The sequence below is a fragment of the Grampus griseus genome (assembly GCF_964374135.1).
Source record: "Grampus griseus genome assembly, chromosome: 5".
Lineage (NCBI taxonomy): Eukaryota > Metazoa > Chordata > Mammalia > Artiodactyla > Delphinidae > Grampus > Grampus griseus.
Genome location: NC_138998.1, coordinates 33,083,947 through 33,105,591, shown reverse-complemented (window position 1 = coordinate 33,105,591; position 21,645 = coordinate 33,083,947). Strand labels below are relative to the sequence as shown.

At 50.6% G+C, this 21,645-nt stretch overlaps 2 protein-coding genes across 2 annotated transcripts in view; both read left to right on the top strand.

Annotated features, from left to right (window-relative positions):
• TMEM108 (transmembrane protein 108) overlaps nucleotides 1–8,311 on the top strand; it is a 370,861-nt gene extending 362,550 nt beyond the window's left edge. Inside the window, exons 5-6 of the mRNA XM_082655535.1 lie at nucleotides 3,176–3,330; nucleotides 8,159–8,311. Coding sequence (XP_082511661.1) covers nucleotides 3,176–3,330; nucleotides 8,159–8,281 — 278 coding nt within the window. The 3' untranslated portion in view covers nucleotides 8,282–8,311. The remainder of the gene's footprint in view (nucleotides 1–3,175; nucleotides 3,331–8,158) is intronic.
• Nucleotides 8,312–12,158: 3,847 nt separating this feature from the next.
• Nucleotides 12,159–21,645, top strand: part of BFSP2 (beaded filament structural protein 2) — a gene marked incomplete at both ends in the record, with an annotated part of 90,390 nt that continues 80,903 nt past the window's right edge. The window contains one exon of the mRNA XM_082655284.1: nucleotides 12,159–12,647. Coding sequence (XP_082511410.1) covers nucleotides 12,159–12,647 — 489 coding nt within the window. The remainder of the gene's footprint in view (nucleotides 12,648–21,645) is intronic.

Genomic DNA, 21,645 nt, shown 5'->3' with positions numbered 1-21,645 from the left:
AATGACCATCAACGTCAGCGTGGCAGAGACCTGGGTTCAAGCTCCAGTAATTAGCTGGGTAACCAGGATCAATTCTGTGAACCTCCGTGAACTGCAGTTGCCTCTTCTGTGAATGGGAAGAGTGCCAGCACCTTCCTCAGGCAGCTATCTTGTGGGTTAAATCAGACTGTAGAGCACCCGGGAATAGAGTAGAGATTCCATAAGTCTGATTGTACTTTTCTTTCTGGGATGAAAGTTCAGACCCCAAAATAATGAAAGCGCTAAGCCACAGTTGGAGGCCTGGCCTTGAACCACCCAACAGTCGTGCAGTGCAGTTTTTCTTTCAGGATGTCTCTTCAGGGATGATGCTGAGAGAACAAGAAGGAAACTCTTATTAATTAAGCACCAGGCAGGGCGCTCAGCATTTTGCATTCATGATCTCTAACTCTCCTTACATCCTGGTGGAGTCCGTAGTGATCAGCGTGATGAAGTGACACCTAGTGTAACTCACAGCAGAGTCAGACTTGAACCCAGGTCTTTTGGACTCCAAGCCCGTGCTCTCCCTGCAGCTGGGCTGGCTTCTGGCATGTAAGCGAAATGGTGTTTGAGAGGCACCAGGAACTCTCTGATAGACGTGTAATCAGACCGGGGGCACTAACAACATGGGAGGGGGAGAAAGCTAGGGACAGAACTCCCCATTCTGACCCCCAGCCCTTCCCGCTGGTCCTGCATCCTAAACAGGCCCAGGCCCCGGAGCAGGGGCAGTGTGGGCTCAAAGGGCACTGGACTGGGGCTCAGAGGACCTGGATTCTACAACCTGCGCCCACCTGGGTTAGCAAGGGGGTTCATGAAGCCTAGCCCTCTCCCTGTGGCTTAGGTTTGCCCAGCTTGAATCCCCCTGGGCTGCTTCACCATGCCAGTCCTGGAGCAGGGTGAAAAGTAGTGACCCTGAAGAATAAAGACTCCAGAAAAGGGGAGAGGGGACCTGGGGCCTCGCCCCAGTCCCACCACTCGCTGTGACCTGTGGCAAGTCAGCTGGCTGCTTTGGACCAGTCTTCTCATCTGTAGAACAAGGAGGTGAGCCCTAATCTAGCAGATTTTCAGGCTGACTCTGCAGCCTCCCTCCTCACCCCTTCCTCCTTCAACCAGCTGAAGAAAGTGCTCTTTGGAAGGAAGGGAGGAAACCCACAAAGCTTGAAGGAATCTCTGCCAGCCGGTCTAAACTTTCTTTTTGCTCAAATATTCAGAAATCGCCTTTCTATTTTTAAAACTTTTTGTGGGGACCTGGAAAAATGGTAACCAAAGTAGAAGTCTTTTTGATCAAAGCAGATTGGCTAGAATGGAAATTTGCCCAATCTCTTGACTTTGCCTGGAAGCCTTTTCAGGTTGAGATACCAGCAAGGCCAACAGCAGGGAAGAGCTACAGAATTCCCCAGTCAGCCCGCAGGGCTCTCGGTTCTGGGCCCTGAGGTCTCAGCCTGTGTGGATGCCAGCTTTTGCATCTTCCCCACACCCTGGCGTGCACAGGCCCCCAAAGCCAGCCAAGCCTTCGGGCTGCAGTAGACAGAGATAGCCTCCACTGCCCCCCGATGGCCATTGCCACCACAGTACCAGCCTTTGTGGGCCGCTCAGCATGCCCCCCCCACTCCCCAGTGCCGATGATGGGCACCGCCAGGTTGTTGGATACAGCCCTGCCCAGCCCTGGCCGAGAGTTTCACCCACCCTGTGGGCTCTGGTGATGGGAGCCTGGGCAGGAGGTGCCCAGTCTTCATTTACCAGCTTCTCCCCAAGAAGGTTCCTGTCATCCTGGTCATTGCATCAGCTGCTCCCCTGTGTGACCCTGGACAGGCCACCCCACCCTCCGACCTCGGAAGCCTTCCCTGTCAGCATGTCCAAGCCACTCTGTTCATACCTGGTTCATCAGCAACATCCAAACGTGCTGCTTCCTCCCGGGGCCCCCGAGTCTCCGAGACTGAACAGACAGTGTGGCACATCGAGCTGTGTGGAGGCCGCATGAGGCCCGCCTGTGCAGTGCGGACTCCACATCAGCGTTTGGCTTGTCTTTGTGAGGCAGAATCGTAGATGGTTGAGAGCATGGACTTGGGAGTCCAGATGTCTGGGTTTGCTCTTGGGCAAGTCACTTCACCTCTCTGAGTCTCCGTTTTCCTTTCTGTAAAATGGGGACCTCATGGAGTTACGTAGAGGATTAAATGAATTAATGTTTCTAAAGTGCTTGGAGCCACCTGGCACATAAATGCTATAAGACTGTTAGCAGCTATTTGTTTTTGACGATGATGATGAGGCCAGAGCAGTTGTTTTATCAGGGTCCAAGACCTCTGCCCAGAGATTTGCTCTGTGAACCTCTGCCCTCTGTGGAAGTCAAGGCTCGTTTTGTAAAATTCCCTGGGCTCTTCCCGTCTCTCTGCCATGCTCTCGCTCTGACTGAGAACGCTCCTTATCAGTCCCACGGTGCAATGTGGTGCACGCATGCCATTCCCTGCAGCCAAGCTCTGGGAGCCCTCCCAGCGAGAGAGCAAGGCCTTTCTTTGGAGCAAACTCACTGGGTGGCACTGCAGCATGCACAAGTATCCAAAATTGCATCCACGCCTCTTGCCCCTGAGCCTATGGAGGCAGCCTCTGAGCATCGCTCTGGCCTCACCTCCCACCTCACTCTCCCACACCCACCCCACTCCAGCCATAAGACTCTTTCCTCACACACAGGCAGCTTGTCCCCACCTCAGGCCCTTTGCACGTGCTGTTCCCTCCACCTGGGACACACTGCCCCTGTTCCACCCATGGCCAGCTTCTTCCCCAATTCCAGTCTCAGCTGTAAGGTCACTGCTCAGGCAAGCCTTTCATGATGGAGCCTCTCCCCCAGCTACCCCCTGCTGTCTCTCTCACTTTGCCACGTTTTCTTTTCTTTGAACAGTTCTCTTGTATATTGTCTGACCCCCGTGCACCCCTCCATCCACATGCTAGGTGGGAAGCTTATGAAAGCAGGGCAGTCTTGTCTTTCTCTTCTCTCCCCCTCTCCCCAGCACCCTGCACAAAGCAGGTGCTCAGCGTTTATAGATATTTGTTGAGCAGATGAACAAACGAATCAACGAGCAGGGCAAGTGGCTGGATGTGTAACCATCATGGCCTGCCTGGCCCTGCTTGCCACCCTCCCGCTCTCTAACACAGACTCTCTCAACAGCCGTCTTGCTGACCGTGTGCTGCCTGCGGAAGAAGAAGAAGCCGGCCAACCCCGAGAACAGCCTGAGCTACTGGAACAACGCCATCACCATGGACTACTTCAGCAAGCACGCCGTGGAGCTTCCCAGGGAGATCCAGTCCCTTGAAACCTCTGAGGTAATGAGCCCCAAACCAGGGGCTGCCCCGGGGAGGGCTGCCGCTGTGGGAAGAGCACAGGCTCCAAAGAGAGCAGAGAAGCTGCCTACCTGTTAGTGGCTCACTCCTCCGAGCAGCGTGGCCCCAGAGGCTGTGAGCCCGCCCAGCCCTGCCAAGTGGGCATCTGCATTAGCGAGAATCCCCGGGGGCCTTCTGCTCACGTTGAAGTTTGAGAAGAATGGTTCTTGGGACTTGGGGTTTCTGGGAACAAGTCAACGACTGTTCACTGAGGATCGTTTGGGGGCAGGCACTCTCTGGGGACTGTGAAGGTGAAAGCTTGCTCTCAAGGGGCCCAGGATCCAAGATTTTGGGTGAGGTACAAACCCCGACATCATTCAAAGCAAACTAGGGGGGCTACAGGGAGAGGTACAGAGCTGTGGAACCCAGTGGAGGAAAGCTTCACAGTGCAGGTGCTGGAAGGGTGAGTATTTGCCTGAATCCCCCGGCCGGCCAGTGAGAGAGCTGCACTTTGACCCAGGTCTCTCTGACTGAAGACCTCTTTCCACTCCCACCGGAAGATAGGGCAGAGGCCAGGGTGCGGCTGGAAAGGTAGATGGATTAGGCACGGCCTTGGGTGGGGTTGAATGGAGTTTGTGCTTTCGTCTTGGGCAGCGGAGGGTCATTGAAAGTTTTGCGCTTTTTGTGAACTAGTTGTAGAAAGATTGTGCTGATGGTCTGGTAAGGGCACGTCGTCAGTGAAGGTATAAGGAGGAAAGGAAGGGTAGTTTAGTGGATGGATGAATGGATGAGAGGACAGACAGACACACAAAAAATAAGTAGGTCACCTGGGATACAGTTGAGATGGCCCTGGAGAAGGATGGCAGACGTCTGAGTAAAGGCAGGGGTAGCTGAGAGCTTCTGGAGGAACCGTCCCCGCTCATCCCTCCAGCAGCCAGATGAGCATTTATAAACAGGCATGTGATCACATCACTCCTGTGCTCAGAACCCTTCAGTAGCTTCCCATTGCTGGTGAGTTAAAGGTCAAAGTCTGCTCAGGGCCTGCCAGGTGGACCAGTCCCCGCCCAACTATCCAGCCTCATGTGACGCCCTCTCCCTCTTGTTTGCTAAGCTCTGGCTGCATTGCATTTCTTTTCATTCCCTTACAGCACCAAGTTACATCCCACTCCAGGGCTGTGCATGAGCTGTTCCCTCTCCTGGCATGTCTTCTGTCCCTCCCTGGCACCCCCTTCGCTGTTCACCTCAGTGACTCCTACCCACCACTCAGGGCCCAGCCCAACCGTCACTTCCTCAGAGAGGCCTTCCCTGTCTCCAGGCTGGGTTCACTCTCCTGTCATATGGTCTCAGCTCCTGTGCTTTTCCATCGTGGCACTTATCAGGGTTGTCATTGTGCAGCTACTGGTCTGACATTATAGGTAGAATGTCCTTCCCCCACTGGAATAACCAGTTATCCCCACATTGCTGATGCCAAGGGCCATTCTGGGCACTCATTCTACTCCATCTACCAGCAGCATCGGCACAGTCGGTCGTTTCCTCCTCAAAATGTTTCTCCGCTGGCATCTGGGCCCCATCCCGTCCTGCTCTCCCCACCCACCCGCAGCTCCTCCTCAGTCTCCGTCATTGGCCCCTGTCTTGCCCTGACCTCCAGTCACGGGAGGGCGCACGCTCAGTGCTCCCACACTGCTTCTCTTCTCTTTCCTCTCAGCTCCATGCCTTTAAATCCCATTCCTCACTGTGACTACCAAGTTCTGCCCTAGCCTGGCCGTCTCCCCTGAGCTCCAGACCCGTGTGCCCAGCTACAGGCATCTCCCAGCCAACAGCCCGAGACTGAACTCTCGGCTTCTCCCTCCTGCCCCGACGCCCAGAAGGCCCCCTGCTGTTTCTCATTATTAGATGGCACCGCAGCCGCCTTCTCCTCTCGCACATCCCACCTCGTGTCTGTCTGCGGCCCTGCTGGTTCTTCCTCCACGTGAGCAGGGCTCACCACTTGCACTGCGACCCCTCGTCCAGGCTGCCATCATCCCTCGAATCGTGGATTGCTGCCATCGCTCTGCAAACAGCTCTCCCCGCTACTAGCTACCCACCACGGTCTGTCCTAAACAGAGCAGCCAGATGATCTTTCCAAGGCAGGACCTCCCGTCAGCCACGGCTCCCACGCTTCACAGGGGCCCTGTTCACACTTTGGACAGAATCCAGATTCCTCTTAGCAGGCGTTTCTCGGGCTGGCCCTGCCCCACCTCCTCCCCCTCTGCCAGAGAGCACATGCCCCAGCCCAAGAGTGAGCTCGTCCTGGCACCTGAAATGCTCTTCTCCTGACTGCCTCCACCCCTCACTTCCTCCAGGCCTCTGCTGCAATGCCACCTCCTCAGGGAGGCCTTCCCTGACTGCTCTCCCCATCCCTGTTTTGAGCACTTCTCACTGCCTGGCATTGCACCCTTCTCTCTCTGTTGACTGGTGTGCATCCATCTCACCTACTACGACATAAGCTGCCTGAGGGCAGGAGGGTCGTTTGCTCTGTTCACTGCCCTATACCCAGCTCCACGAACAGTGCCCAGCACATGGTAGGTACTCTGTAAATGGTTGTCACATGAGTGAACTTTACTCACGATTTACCCATGACCCAGCCCAAAGCCTGACACACAGTGGACGCTCAGTAAGAAGCTTTAGCTGAAGGGCAAACAGGGACAGGCCTCACAACGGCATTGACCTTTGGTGTGGCCAGGGTGCAATTTGGTGGCAGAAGTGTTCCTGAGAACTGTTACAGTGAGTGAAAAAATAGGTAACTTGGACAGGGGGCTGGCCCACTTTGAGCGTGGGCCATGCACCCTGGATCCTAAACTCCTCATATGCTCTTTACAAATTGGTAAATGAAAACCAAAGCTAGAGGACAGTGCCGGTGAGTGTACTGTCACAAGTACCCTGCTTGCAGAGGCCGCAGTCAGGACCCCAGGGTCAGGAGGCTGCAGCGGCACCAGCGGCAGGAAGCTCTGCCAGCTTTAGAGTGGGTTTCTCACCCTCCCCTCCCAGCCAGCCCCCTCCCCTCGTTCTGCTGTATTCTCAGTAACAGCAGCTGTCCCCTCCCTGGGTACAGAGGCCCTGCCGCCCACCCACAGAGCGACCACAGTCACAGGACCATGAGCTCACTGCCGGGCTGCCAGTGTTGGAGGCTGCCAAGTGCTTTGCCTAAGCAAGTTTCCCCAGTGCCCTGCTCCCCTTCTGGGCTGATGAAAGCCACAAAACAGAATCTGGGCTGTATGGGCAGAGTTGTGACGCCCAGAGGCGCCTGGAAACTTTTCCATGCTTTCTCTTCTTTTTCCCTCCCCTCCTTCTGTTTTCTTCTTTCCTGCCTTAGTTATTTTCTACATAACTTTCTCTTTTCTACGCAGAGTAACTTCTCTGCGTAGAAAACGCAGGGTGAATGTGGTTCACCCTTGAATGCTTGCGTTGTGAGAACTGTAAAGCCGCAAGCCAGATCTCAGGCTCCAAAATTCCCGTCCGCAGCTCAACCCCAAAGCCCAGTGGAGAAAGAGGATTTCTGTCCCCTCCCTGACATGCTGCCCTGTTCTCCTTACTTAGACGGCTGGTCCCACATCCACCCTTTGGATGGGCGCACAGCTGATTCCAGACAGTGAAGGAAATTCTTGTCTTCTGAAAAGACATTTACAACAAATGACCTTTCTTCCTGTCTCTCCTTATTACCCATAAAGTAATATGTACTTGTCAAAAATAACATGTTTTGTTTAAAAATAAACTTCAGAGTATTAATCATGACTTCTTAAAACAAAACCATTTCTAAGCTGGTCTGGCCTAAGCTGGTTACATCTAGGCCTGCTGCTGAGTCTTTGCCCTGAAATAGCCTGCAGGCTCTGAGGCTTCAGTTGTGTAGAATTGGAACAAACTATGGCTTTTTTCTCTACGTTAACACCTGGGCCTGAGTCTGAGAACAGCCATTTTGTGGCCCCCAAGTGCTTGCAGTCCTTGGTAGCTGCAGCCAAAGCCATTCAGATGACCCGAGCAGATTGTCTGTTTCTAGGCTTTTCCACTCCTGAGGCTGTGTAGGCGACTGAATTTTTCACTCACCACCTATTGTGCAGTCACACAGAGATTCAGATCCCTTCAGCTCAGCACATCTAGTGCTACAAGAAATGGGCCGAGAATTCTGACCAGGCTATGGGAGGATTCGGGAGGGTAGAATTAGCCTTGGAGGCTCTGACAGGTGGGTGGCAGGAGAAGAAGGAGGTGGGCAAGCACAGGGTACGTTCAGGAAAGAAAAGTGGCAAGGCCTCCCAGAGGTCTGTGAGAAAGAGGCAGGAAGAAGAGTCTGGGGCCCAAGTGGCAGCCTGAGGTGGAGGTGATTCAGGAAGCAGGAAGTCTTCTTTGGAAGCTGCTATAAAAGTCTGAAAAAAGAGCAGAAAGGGCTCTGTACCCCAGCATCAGCAGGGAGGATGGTGAAAAATGGTTGTGGTGGGGAGTGAAATAGGTGAAGGGGATTAAGAGGAACAAACCTCCAGTTATCTAATAAATAAGCCTCAGGGATGGAACGTACACCATGAGGAATATGGTCGATAATATTGTAATTACTTTGTATGAGGACACACGGTTATTAGACTTATCGTGGTGACCATTTCATAATGTGTGTAAATGTCAAATCACTATGTAGTATACCTGAAACTCACATAATATTGTTATGTTGACTATATTTCAATAACTTTTTTAATGTTTACCAAGCACGCCCAAGGGGAAGTAAACGTCCCCGTGGGTACGTTTCTTTAAGAATGGCCACCTGATAACCCCCACCCAGCTCATGCCATCTGCTCCCTCTGTCCCCCAGGACCAGCTCTCGGAGCCCCGCTCCCCAGCCAACGGTGACTACAGAGACACCGGGATGGTCCTCGTTAACCCCTTCTGCCAAGAAACTCTGTTTGTGGGAAACGATCAAGTGTCGGAAATCTAACTGCAGCAGCCCTCGCTTTGCCAGTCCCTACCTTTCGGCTCTAAATTATCAATATACAAATATATATTATAAATATAATCTTTGTGTAACCCTGACTTGATGAGAAACATTTTCAGCTTTTTTTTCCTAAGAATTGTCAACATCTTTTTTATAAGTGTGGTTTAAAAAAAAAAAAACTTGACAGAACAATCCGTGGCTTTATAAAATAAAGGTATTTATAAGCAAAGCAGTTGCATTGATTGCTTCTCTTCATAACTGTCCTTGAGCATGTAGGGGGTCCCAGCAGCCCCAGGCAGGTGAGGGGAGAGACCGACTTGTACAAGTTAATGTTAAAACGGCCAAGTGCACGGCCTCTGAGGCTTCTTAAAGCTCTGGTTCCTCTCGATTCAATGTGAGGGACCCATTTCCGCCCCCTCCTCCAGCGACGGAGCTGGGCCGCCACCTAGAGGGACACCGGCGGACAAGGAAGAGGGAGCACCTCATCCTCCCGGGTGCCCGGAGCCTCGCGACGGCACAGTTGGGATTTGGACGCAAGCAGGAGCTGGAGATCGCGGAGGCATCCTCAGGCCACGCCCCCTGACAGCCCACACAGGGAGCGTCCAGGCAGGACTGCTTTCCCGGGCGACAGAAGGCTCCCCTCCAAGCACATCCCTGCATCCTCCCACCAACCACAAATGCATTAGACAGCGTGCCTTCTCTGGAGAGGGTTTGGATGCGGATCCCAGCCCCGGAGCTTCAGAACGCTTGCTCTGCTCCAAGGATCCAACGTTTTGGGGTTCACCTTCGTTTTCTCAAAAGACCATCACATCACACCGCTGAGGAACGTGTTTGTGGAAGAAACCTTGGTGTGTGGAGTTGTAATTTTCTAAACCTTCCTCCCAGGATCTTAAAATAACGATTGCCAAAGCAGATGGCTCGGGAGGAAGATGTCATTGTATTCTTGTTCAGCCCTGCAGGCCTGCCTGGGGGTCACGGGGACGTCTCCCCTCACTGCTCTTTCCATCGGTGGTCACCTGCTGCCCCGTGGGCCCACGGCCAACAGGGGTCGGACCCCCAGAGATGTGAGAGGGGCTTCCAGAGATGGCTGCTTCTCCATTTTATCCCTACTGTATAGTGGCTGGGAGAGAAGATAACTGCTTTGACCTTACTTTCTCTAAAAGAAAAATAGTTTGATAGTATATTTTGAATATAGATGTTCTTATAGTCAGATTGGGACCTGAACTTGAATGTTGAGTCATATGTTCGTGTTATTGCTGTGGTCTCTTTATCATAACTTTTTCCTTTCTTCCTACATTTTCCTTTAAAAAAAAAAAAAAGATGGCCTTCAAAAGTGTGTGTTCTCAATGTCCTGTGAACCTACTTAACATGAGTTTGGTGATTGTCTGTCTTCAAAGACTCTTCAGCCCACAAAGAAGCAGGTTATGTGTTGCTCTGAGATTCATTTCCCAGCGTGTTGCTGTCTGATCTTTCAACCTTATCATAATATTTCTGTCAGTGATTGCATTTAAAATATCAATGTGTGTGTGTATACAGAGAAAGAAATCTGTTTGAAAAGTAAAATTTATATATAATATATGTAATCAGAGATACATATGTTATATATACATATGTGGGATGTATGACTTATTTTTCCTTATCCACAGAATTCAGCTACCATGTATATATAAATAAACTTATTTTATTAGCCAGAGGATTAAGTTGCTAATACATTTTGCATTCTTTTCATTTTTAAATAACTTTTAAGTCTTCCTTCAGTACCAACACTGCCTGTCCATCTGTATTTTTTAATCTGTTTTAACAGTAAGTTGGATTTTTATCAGAGTGATGAGCTAATAGCCATTTATCATTTGATAAAAAATTCTTTAGAAACATGTTTGGGATTTCTCCTCCCAAAAGTCATTTGTCTTCAGGTCTTTGGAGACACTGGTGTCAAGACACACCCTCCTCCCCTTCCCTGGGCTCAGGACTGTATTGTAAATACCTTTGGTCAGAGAAATCTGAAGTTAACCTCGCCACTGAGTGTCACCATTCTGTAGAGTAACAGTGCCTAAACACGGCACCTTTGTAAACAATGTAATTAGTGGCTTGAGCTCTTCATTTAGCCTTGGATGATGCATCCTAGAATTCCTGCAGCTCCTGGGACCCATCAGCATCACCTGTTTTAAGAGGATGTTATTATAACACAGACTAATGGGCGCCACGGGCCTTCGGGGTGCACCAGAGGTGGTGTTCTCAGCGAGAACCCACATCTAAATAAACAAGGGGCACTGCCAGCCTTTACGTGATCAAGTTGGTTCCTTAATCTGATAATCATATAACCGACATTGATATTTATAAAGTACCTTCCATGTCATTTCAAACAGAAAAAGTAGAAGGAAGAAAGAAAAAGGGAGGAGCACATAGAATATTCCAGAATATTTAACTCTGCCTGTGTGACATTGGGAGGTACCCTGTTTTCTGGGTTTAGGGAGACAGAGGGGGTCCTAGATAAGTCACTGGACTAGGAGTCAGAAGAGGCCTTCTCATCCCAGCTCTGCCACCTCCTGGACAGGGGACCTTGGGTGAGTCACAGCAGCTCTCAGGTTGTCATCACACAAGGGAGAATAGGTGATCATAGGACATGTGAAGATGCTTCTGGAGTTGTGCACTGTGCAGCCCAAATGTCAGTGCATGTCAACCCTGAACCTACCTCCTAAGGTCGAATTGAGAACTCAGTGAAGTAAAGCATGGAAATCTGCCCAGCACTGGATGGATTCAGCTGACCCCTTCCCCTTCTCTCCTCAAGGTACATTCCCACATTACAGGATCTGGGGTAAATATCCAGCTCTGGGTTTTGGATACTTCATTTGTCTAGGGTTAAACTTAAATGCAGTGGGTTTTAGTCCATTTTGTTATCCTGGGGGCTGCAAGATCCTTTCTGGATACTGAGGGCATGAGTTAAAGTCTAGAGGGTGTCATCCAATCCTAACTTGGAGCACCCTTAAAGATCTTACCAGAAAACCTCTTTGTTTTTATTTACTAGTTTTCTGGCAGTTGGGGAAACAGAGGTGTGGGGAACATCTGGAGCACAGTAGGTGCCTGACATGTGTGGGACCTGAATTTGCCCACGGTCCCTTGTCTAGTGCATGAGAGAGTTAAGAGCCCAGGCCAGTGCATGGAAAATAAGGTCCAGAGAGGTGAAGCAGTGTGGCCAAGGTCAAGCAGCTGATGAATACAGTGCGGGGGGGAGGGGGCAGGAAGGTGCCAGCGAGGGACCTGAAGCTGCTGCCGGGACTGAGGGAGGGGGCGTGAAGGAAGCAACAGGCTTACTTTGTTTCTCTGGAGTCCCTGGGGCTGCCTCCCACCAAGGCTGGTTCACAGCCATCTGCAGGCACACCTCCACAGTCACACACGCAACACAGATAAGGCTGGAGATCCCTGACATCAGCCCTGGAACACCTGGAGACAGTCCTGGCTCAGCCACTCGCTGCACTTGTGATCTAAGGTCTCTGAGCCTCAGTTTACTTATCTGTGAAGTGGGGCTGCTGGGTGCCTGCCTTGCCCTCTCAGGTAGCGAAATACACAAGCCCAGATGAGCCACCTTCACAGCCTGCACTGATCCAGCCTCCCCACTACCCGCAGAAAAATCTAGGAGGACACGTACACAGCCTGCACATGACCCTGCGGAGAACGCCTGAGGGCCTCTCTGCACACAGCCCTGGGGGGGCCGTTTCCCTTTCAGCTTGGTGAATGGTGGAAACTCATGGAAAACAGCAGACAAAGCAGCCCTGGCACAGGGAAGCTGCCAGAGAGGCCAAGTCACGGGGACGCTGGGGCTGGAAACCAAAAGCCACTGGGCTCTGCAAACCCACCAGGCACAGCAGAGGCAGAAGGGGCGATGAGCACAAGGCGAGTGGTGGTGGAAGCGCCCGCGGGGGCCAGCTCCAGCATGCCGCTTCAGCGGCACAAGGCACCCTTCAGGGGAGCACAGTCATCATCCTCCCTGGATAGCCTCCCAGCCTCCAGGACTATTGCCGTGGGTGGTCTTGCCCGAACACCCAGGGTCTATGTAGGGATGACACCCAGTGGGTGCACAGGTGGCCTGGGTGCCCGCGTGACCCGCCGGGCCCTGGGCATCAGCAGCGTCTTCCTGCAGGGCCTGCGGAGCTCAGGCCTGGCCACGGCACCCGCTCCAGGCCTGGAGAGAGACCTCAGTGCCATCGAGGACCTGGGGGGTTGCCTGGTGGAATACATGGCCAAGGTGCACGCCCTTGAGAAAATCAGCCAGGAGTTGGAGGCACAGCTGCGGATGCACCTGGACAGCAAGGCCACGCGCTCGGAGAGCTGCAGTGCCCTCCGGGCCTCATGGACCAGCAGCTGCCAGCAGGTGAGTGCCTGGGAGAGGATGCTGACAGCTGCCTGCTGCACCTCTGGAGGGTCATTATCAGAGAGCAAGGGTGCCGAGGCAGGGGGCAGGGAAGTGAGTGGTCTGAGGCCAGAGAGACTGACCCTAACCCCTTACGCTTCCATGCTAAAACCGTTAATGACGATAACAAGAATAACAGGGCCCACAATTTACTGAGATGTACTCGGGGCCAAGCCCACGCCAGGCCCTGTGCAGGCACTATCTCCTCTAGGGTTCAAAGCAATGCTGTGCAGAGGCTCATTCACTGATTGCAATCTTAGATGAAAAAACTGAGGCGCAAAGAAGTTATGTGCCCAAAATCACACAGCCAGTCGGGAGATGGAGCTGAGATTTGAACCTGAATTTTTCCAGGTCCAAAGCTTGCATTTGTCCCATCAGCCTGGGCTGACTCTGTAACCTTTGTGTTAAGAACGGGTTTTTACAGCCATCGTCAAATGGAATACCACTGAATGGATGTGGCATTAAAAACAATAGCTATTTGTAGTTTTTTAAGGAACCTCCGTACTGATCTCCATAGTGGCTGTACCAATTCACATTCCCACCAGCAGTGCAAGAGTGTTCCCTTTTCTCCACACCCTCTCCAGCATTTACTGTTTCTAGATCTTTTGATGATGGCCATTCTGACTGGTGTGAGATCAGCTGGGTGCTTTGTGACCGCCTGGAGGGGTGGGATAGGGAGGGTAGGAGGGAGGGAGACACCAAGAGGGAAGAGATATGGGAACATATGTATATGTATAACTGATTCACTTTGTTATAAAGCAGAAACTAAGACACCATTGTAAAGCAATTATACTCCAATAAAGATGTAAAACAAACAAACAAAAAAAAAACAATAGCTAAATGGAGGTGTGTTCCTGTATCCATTTATACAGGGCTGTCCCGTAGAAATCTGAGCCATGCAGGTAATTGACAAGTTTACTACCCACAGTAATAAAAGTAAAAAAAAAAACAGGTGAGGTTAATATTACTATATATTATTTAACTCAAAATATTTTAAATGTTATTTCAACATGTAATCAATATAAAAATATTAATGAGATCGTTTACATTCAAAGAGAACTTCTGCAATGATGGAAATGTCCTATATACTCACTGTCTAGTCTGGTAGCCACCAGCCACCTCTGGCTATTGAGCACTTGACCTGTGGCTAATGAGACTGAGGAGTTAACATTTTTCTTTCATTTTCATTCATTTAAATTTAAATAGCCACATGTGGCCAGTGGCTACCTTATTGGCCAGGGCAGGGCACAGAGGTTTCCTCTCTGTCCCTTACTTGGTCAGGACCTTCTCTCCAGGGTGCTAAGCTCATCTGTCACATCTGCCTGCAGCCTGTGGTTCTGACGCTGGAGCCACAGCCAGCTTTGTACAGCTCACCTGTCTCTTTGTGGGTGGCTGGCTTCTCTCCTCCCCCGCTCCCACAAATGCTGGCCTTGGCATCCCTCTGAGCTAAATCAGCCTCTAGCCCAGCCAGGAACTGCCAGCTCAGACCCTTCGCACCCTGGGGCACCCAGCACGCAGCCCACGGGGGGAGCTCACGGACCTTCATTTGTGTGTGGCTGGGTGATGCTGGGCACACAGACTCAGGGGCTCCCCACTTGCCCCTCCTGCCTCCCACTTCACCCCAGGATGCTTCTCCGCCACCACCAGCTGGTGCCTAGCTGACAGCACAGTACGCATGACACCCAACACTGTCCTCCTGGCTTTTCCCCAGAGCTGCTGTTCTGCTTGCATCCATCTATGCTGTGAGGAGAACCATCTTAGAGCAGTCCGGGGCCTTAAAGCTGGCAAATCTCAGACAGCCATTCCTCCAGGATTCTCTCCAACAGTGCTGATTCCAAATATTTGTATCCTGTAAACCACCAGAACGCCCCTATTCCAATATTTCGATATTGGAATATTCCAATATTTCAGCATTTGCCAGACAATTTCTTGCACTCAGATGTCACACTGACTTTTCACAAGAGGTCAGGCATCCCACTTTCTAGGTCAAAAAGTATGACCACAAAACCTAGTCCATACTCAACAGAGACTGACTTGGTCTGGCTCCAGAGGTTTGGGCAACTTACCCAACTTCTTTGAGCCTCAGTTTCCTTATCTGTAAAATGGGTATAATAACGCTGTGGGTATTCCAGCAAGTCCATATAGATAAATAAGTTGCATAGGTCCTGCCTGCAGGTAGGCTACAGATTAGAGAGGTGCACAGTGAGAGCAGTACAGGCACAGTGCTGTGGGCTGGATGCCAAGACAGTCAGCCCCCGAATGGGGGTCATTTTCCTTTCAGGTGACTCTAAGTGAGATTCTAGGTATGAATACAGAGTTCTCTTTTTCCTCTTTTATAAAACATGGACTTGAAGATACAGTTAGAACAACCTATAAAGTGGAGTTATTTCTGTATCACACAGCCCAGTCCTCCAGCCATGTTTAGCTCTGCTCCATCAAAGAGAAAAGAAAATTCTACATATCTGAGATAGACACACGATTTCTTTTCTGTTGCTGTTGCAAAACGGACCCACATTTGGCTCTAAGATGGCTTTGCTGATACCTGCTCTCCAACCCGTATTCTCCACCCCATCACCAGAATGCTCGTTTGGACATGCGCGATTTGACTGCATTATGTCCCTGCCCCAAACCCTCTGGGCTCCTCCTAACCAACAGGACACAATCCACAGCCCGGGGCTCAGTCCACAAGGCCCTTCGGAAGCCACCTCCATCCTAGCCACACTACCCACCTGGGAGGCCGTGAACACACCACATGCCCTCGACCTGGCTACTCCTCTGAGCTGCTTTCCTGCTCCTTCTGTGATCGCTTGGCAGCCTGCACATACATCCACTGCGGCAGCTACCATGTTGTCCTGTGTCATTTGCATGTCTAGACCCTCACAGTCCAGGATCACTTAGACAAATAGAAAGGGCACAAGCTGGGGGTCAGGGGAACCTGCATTTGGCTGTTTGTTGGCTCTGCTACCTACTAGCTGGGTGGCTTTGCATCAGTTACTTAACTTCTCTGAACTTGTTTCCTCATTTGCAATTTGGGGATCACTTTATATGCTACACGGGGCTGTTAGGGGGTTAACTGAATGTAATGTATTTAGTAAAATCAGTGACTAACAGCCTAGAAATACATTCCTGGCACTACGGATACCTAGAGCCACGTACACAATCGATGCTCAATGATGAGCGGGACCTCCCTTCAAATCCTGGTTCTGCCACTCACATGGACCACCCGCTCATCTGCTCCATGTCTCCCTTTCCCCGTCTTTGAAATGGACGAACACCTCACCAGTAGAATGGGCCGCTATGAGCATGAAATGAAATAAGATGTGAAAAGGGGCTGTGCACGTGCAGTGTGGCATCCTCAGTCAGAGCACTTGCCCCCGGGGGCTGGGCCTCTGGCCAAGGGCTTGCTGTTGGAGCCATGGCTCCCTTCAGGGCCTTATTAGCAGGACTCCTTCCCCCTCACCACCAACAGTGTCCTCTCGTCACCCAAGAACCTGGGGAGACAGCTCCCTCCTAAGCCCTCTCTGTCCCCAAATGGTAGGCCCAACTTCTGGGCACTGAGAAACAACACCCTTCCCACTGAGGGGCAGGCCCCACTGCCTCCCTGCCCTGGAAGGACCCAACACCCCCCCAGGCCCTCTCCCCGTTCCCGGCCTAGAGCTCAGCCCCCCGCACCTCCACAGCCCATTTATTTCTGGAAGGGCCGCCTCCTCCTCACGGAGTCTCAGAGGCAGCCACACGTGCTGGCGGTTGCTGGGATCCAGAAGCCGAAAACTCTTGTTCCTCTGCCCTCACTTGGACTTCTTGGCCTGGAGCTTCCTGCCCATCTTTCCAAACACCTGCCCCCGCATTCCTTACCCTTCACAACGCTCCCTTACCCTCGCCCCTTGGAAGCCCATTTTCCTCCACCTGCAACCCCCTCCCCGCCCTTGTGCACCCAGCAGAACTCCTCACCCTTCAATCCAGTTCAGTGGCACCTCTACTGTGAAGCCCTCCCTGACCTTTGACTCCTCAGGACCAGCACTGTGCTTGAGGCCTGGGATCAAGCTCTCAGTTACTGAGCCCTGAAGGGGCTGAATGGTGGTTGGGCACCTAGAGAGACACGTCACCTCCTCCTTGGCCTGGGCCCCTAACAAAATCCAACAGGGACCTCTGTCTCCCAAGAGCAGGTTGGGCTGGAAGTCCATTTCAGCGGCACATTCTCAAACCAGGCTGCAGGAGCCATGGGGAAGTTCAGAACAAGTGACAAGCATGATTTCCTTTTATGTCCAACACTTCTGTAGCTGTTTGTGAAAAGAGAACAAAAGGTTGGAAGGGGACAGGGCAGTGTTAACTGAGAGCTCCCAGAGCCTTTCTGGGAAGGGGCCTCTCCCACCCCCACCAAGAGCTTTCACCCACCAACCATGAGGAGACAAAGGCACATATTCAGAAAAACAAAGGTGAGAGGGGGAAAGAGATTGTTGCCACTGTGGGAAAAGCCACAGCATGGAAAGCAGCCCAGAACGGGGACTCAGGGGTTCACACCATAGCAGGGTCGGGAAAGCAGCCTGAGGAAATTGTCTCCATCCTCTTTCACTGTATAGGTTTGTGAGCCTTGGAAGAACTAGGGTCAGAGTCAGGGTCAGCTTCACGGGTATGGGCCGAGTACAGCCCTATGGAACCTGAGCTCTGAAGGACCCCAAAGTTGGGATTTAAGACTCAGTAGCCACCATCTTGAAACTCTCACTAGCTGTATCTTTAAATCTGTATTTTGTAAGTGAACTCCAATGGCATGATGAAGCGTGTGTCAGGAACTTGGAGTCTTGGCTCAAACAGGGTCCCTGTCTCCCTGGGACAGCCAGGTCCCAAGACCCCTGGAAACCCAAGGCCTCATCTGACCTTCCCCGCCTTGCCCCACCCCCAGCAGAGGCCTGGTCACAGAGGCGGGGAGGGTCAGGGTGGCATGTTGGGTGGGGCGCAGATCCAGGGCTGGCAGCACCATGGTGCACTCAGCAGGCAACTGACAGGGAAAGGGTGAGCCTCTTGGCCTACACTAGATCCAGATGCCTACAGAGTAGCACTGAGGTTCAGTACTCTTGGGGGTCTCCTGTCCCCCATGGATTAGGGTGGCCAGTCTATAGGAAAGGGAGATGCCTGGCTGGACTTCCCCATCCCTGGCCAGGGCCTGGCACCTCAGTCCAGTGGCTGGCAGGAAGGGTAATCCCTTAGTAGTGGGCCACACTGTGCCCCAAATCATGTGGCACAGCCCCCTGGGTGCCTTTGAGGGTTGCACCTGCCCCTTGACTATCCCTATGCTCAAGGGATTGCAAGATTAAACAGCAAAAATGACCATGATAGGTCAAGAGAAAAACCAGGAGGAAAGGAAAATTTTAGTACCTTTAAAGGCCCCCTTTCTCCTGCTTTTTGAACACGGAGCTCTATATTTTCATTTTGTACTGAGACCCACAAATTATGGAGCTGGTCCTAGTTAGAGTTAAATGTATATGAAGTTCCTTTTCAAGTCCAAATCTCTCTCTCTCTCTGTGACTCAGCTCTGTTAGACCCTCTCAGCTATTGATACTTCTACTAAGCAGTAAAAACGGAAGAATTCCCAGGTGGTGGCCACAGAGGCCAAGGAGGACCTGGGCACCAGCCCACTGCTCGGGCAAAAGGTGGTCCTTTCCCTCTCTGGCTTTGCTGAGTGCTCTGACTTTTCTTGCCAAGTGAATAATACTGATAATAAGCTCTGGCAGCAACATCAGGCCCTTTCATCCTCAAACAGGTCAAACACAAGGTTGGAATTAGCAGCCTCCCTTCCTCGGAGCTGCAGATAAAAGGAGAATGGGGACAGAGGAGGTGCAGCCACAGAGTCTTAAAGCACACGGAGCGGGCGGAGGCCAGGTCCGCGGAGATGCTGCCTGGGAAAGAAAAGGGAACGTGGCGGCTTAAATCTCCATCGAATTTAGGGGTCTCCATGGGAGAAACCAGTGGCTTACACCTCCAACAGCAGAGGCTGTCAGCTGGAGTACAGGAGAAATCAAAATTATTGAAAGGCAAGAGGATTAGAATTTTAAATGGGCCTGATCTGAATATTTTCCCTGCTCTCACAGTCCCACTTTCTGTCCCTTGCAGAGAAAGAGACCCCATACTCTGGGGATCTACCCATTTGGGGAAATAGCTGGAAACTTAGGCAATCTAGGTCTGGGCCAGGTTTCTCTCCCCACAGCACTTGTGGTCCTAGCAGGTTTTTAAATAAAAGATACGAGAAGAATCCTCCCCTCTGAATAAAATGAAAGGCAACAGGGTCATTGTTGTGATTCACAACCTGGTGTCCCTGAAAGGGGGAGGGAGAAAGAACTGAGCAGTTTTAGAGCCTGCAAAAGCTTGAATGCATTTACCCAAGACAAACCACGCAGTCTACTGCTCAAGAAATACAATTTCTTTAGTGAGAGGAGGCCAGTAAGATAGTTACTCTGTTAGCCGGTCTATAAGGGACACTGAAGTATCATTAGAAATGTAACCATACAGAGAAAAATATATTGAGAATTCCTCTGAGGGAGAGTGCTGTGTAAGACTGAAAAAATCCTCCGACGGAGCAGGGGAGGGGAAGGAGGCTTGAGGCTCTTGACTGAGTAATACAGGTGGTCAGTAAGCTGCTTTCTAAGAAAGGTGGTTTCCTGGGGGCTCTTGTTTTTGCTGCATAGAGTGTCTGGGAGGGAGCAGAATTGCTAAAGAAATTAGGGGAGAGACTGAGTCCTGTTACTCGGGGCCTCTGTGCCCTTCCCATACGCGGAGCTCAGCCACTCTTAAATCTCTTAAGATCTGTTAAAATATGAGGTCCGTGTTGAGGAAAGGGACAGAGGAATCTAGATAATTAAAAACAGAGGGTGTGCTGCAAAGACTGGGGATTATGAAACCAGAGAGCCCTGAGGTCAAACTCAGGCCTCACATGACCTCGAGGCAAGTTCTTCCTTGATCTCTGCATCTTGATACCTCATCTGGATAATGAGGATGTTTGGAGACTCTCTTGAATCATAAATTGTCTCTGAGAAGAAAACACTAGTGCCCTTCCTACAGAAATTAAAAAGAAAGGGATGTGTACTATCTCTACTACTACGGAACATTGGTCAGAGGTAGTAGTCAATGCGATCAGAGAAGAGAAAGTGATTGGAAAGCACCAAGAACTGGAACAAAAAAGGGAAAATGCTGGTCTTTCTGGAGAGCCCAAAAGGTTCCATGTGACAATTTTACAACAAACAATAATATGATTTTAGTAAAGTAGCAAGTTATAAAAAGAAATAAAGATCAATGCCCCTCATATCTATAAACAACAAGAAAGGATATAATGGGAAGAGAAAATCTCATTTATGATAGCAAAAAATAAAATGAAATACCTTTAAATAAACTTAACACGACATGTCTGGGACTCCCCTAGTGGTCCAGTGGTAAAAACTCCGCCTTCCAATGCAGGGGATGTGGGTTCGATCCCTGGTCAGGGAACTAAGATCCCACATGCCACGGGGCAACTAAGCCCACACTCTACAACTACTGAGCTCGCATGCCTCAACTGAAGGGCCCGCATGCCACAACTACAGAGTCCACGCACCCTGAACCCCTTGCACAACAACTAGAGAGAGAAAACCCACATGCAACAACTAGAGAAAAGCCCACACGCTACAACTAGAGAGAAGTCTGCGTGCCACAATGAGGAGCCCACGCCACAGCTGAGACCCAATGCAGCCAAAAAAAAAAAGAAGAAAATAAATGGGACTTCCCTGGTGGGGCAGTGGTCAAGAATCTGCCTGCCAATGCAGGGGACATGGGTTCGAGCCCTGGTCTGAGAAGATCCCACATGCCATGGAGCAACTAAGCCCATGCGCCACAACTACTGAGCCTGCATGCCACAACTACTGAAGCCCACGTGCCTAGAGCCCGTGCTCTGCAACAAGAGAAGCCACCACAATGAGAAGCCCACACACCACAACAAAGAGTAACCCCCACTCACTGCAACTAGAGAAAGCCCTTGCCCAGCAACGAAGACACAATGCAGCCAAATAAATAAATAAATTTTTTAAAAAAGAAAAGAAATGAATAAAATGAATAAATATTTTTTAAAATGTCCAAAATCTATATGAGACTACAATAAAACCCTCCTGAAAGATACAAATGGAAAGAAATACCATGTGCTCAAATATAAAGACTCAATAGTATAAAGATGTCAGTTCTCTGTATTAATTTATAAATTTAAGGCAATCCTAATTTTTAAAATACCACAGTTGTTTTTTCTTAGCAGTAGATGGGCTTATCATAAACTTCATTTTTAAGAACAAAAAGGCAAGAAGAGCCAAGAAGAAAAACTAAAAAAAGAAGAGCAAGGGGAAGGGAAAGCACTCCCAGATAATAAAACATACTAGAAAGTCTCGATCATTAAAGCATTAAAGTACATGAGGGATAGGAAGGCCAATGGAACTTAAAACAAAATTTAAAAGTAGGACCCACTGTATATGGAAATTTAGTATTGTTAAAGGCAGCGTCTGAAACCAATGGAGGACTTTTCAGCAAGTGGTATTCAGGAAACTGGATAGTCATAAGGAAAATAATAAAATAGGATCCATCCCTCACTGTATTCTAGGATCAATTCTAAATGCATCCTAGATTTAAATGTAAAAGAGGAAGCCGTGGGGCTTCCCTGGTGGCACAGTGGTTAAGAATCTGCCTGCCAATGCAGGGGACATGGTCCGAGCCCTGGTCCGGGAAGATCCCATGTGCCGCGGAGCAACTAAGCCCATGCGCCACAACTACTGAAGCCCCGACGCCTAGAGCCCGTGCTCTGCAACAACAGAAGCCACTGCAATGAGAAGACTGTGCACCACAATGAAGAGTAGCCCCCGCTCACTGCAGCTAGAGAAAGTCCGCGTGCAGCAGCGAAGACCCAGTGCAGCCAAAAATAAATAAATTAATAAAAAGAAAAAGAGGAAGCCAT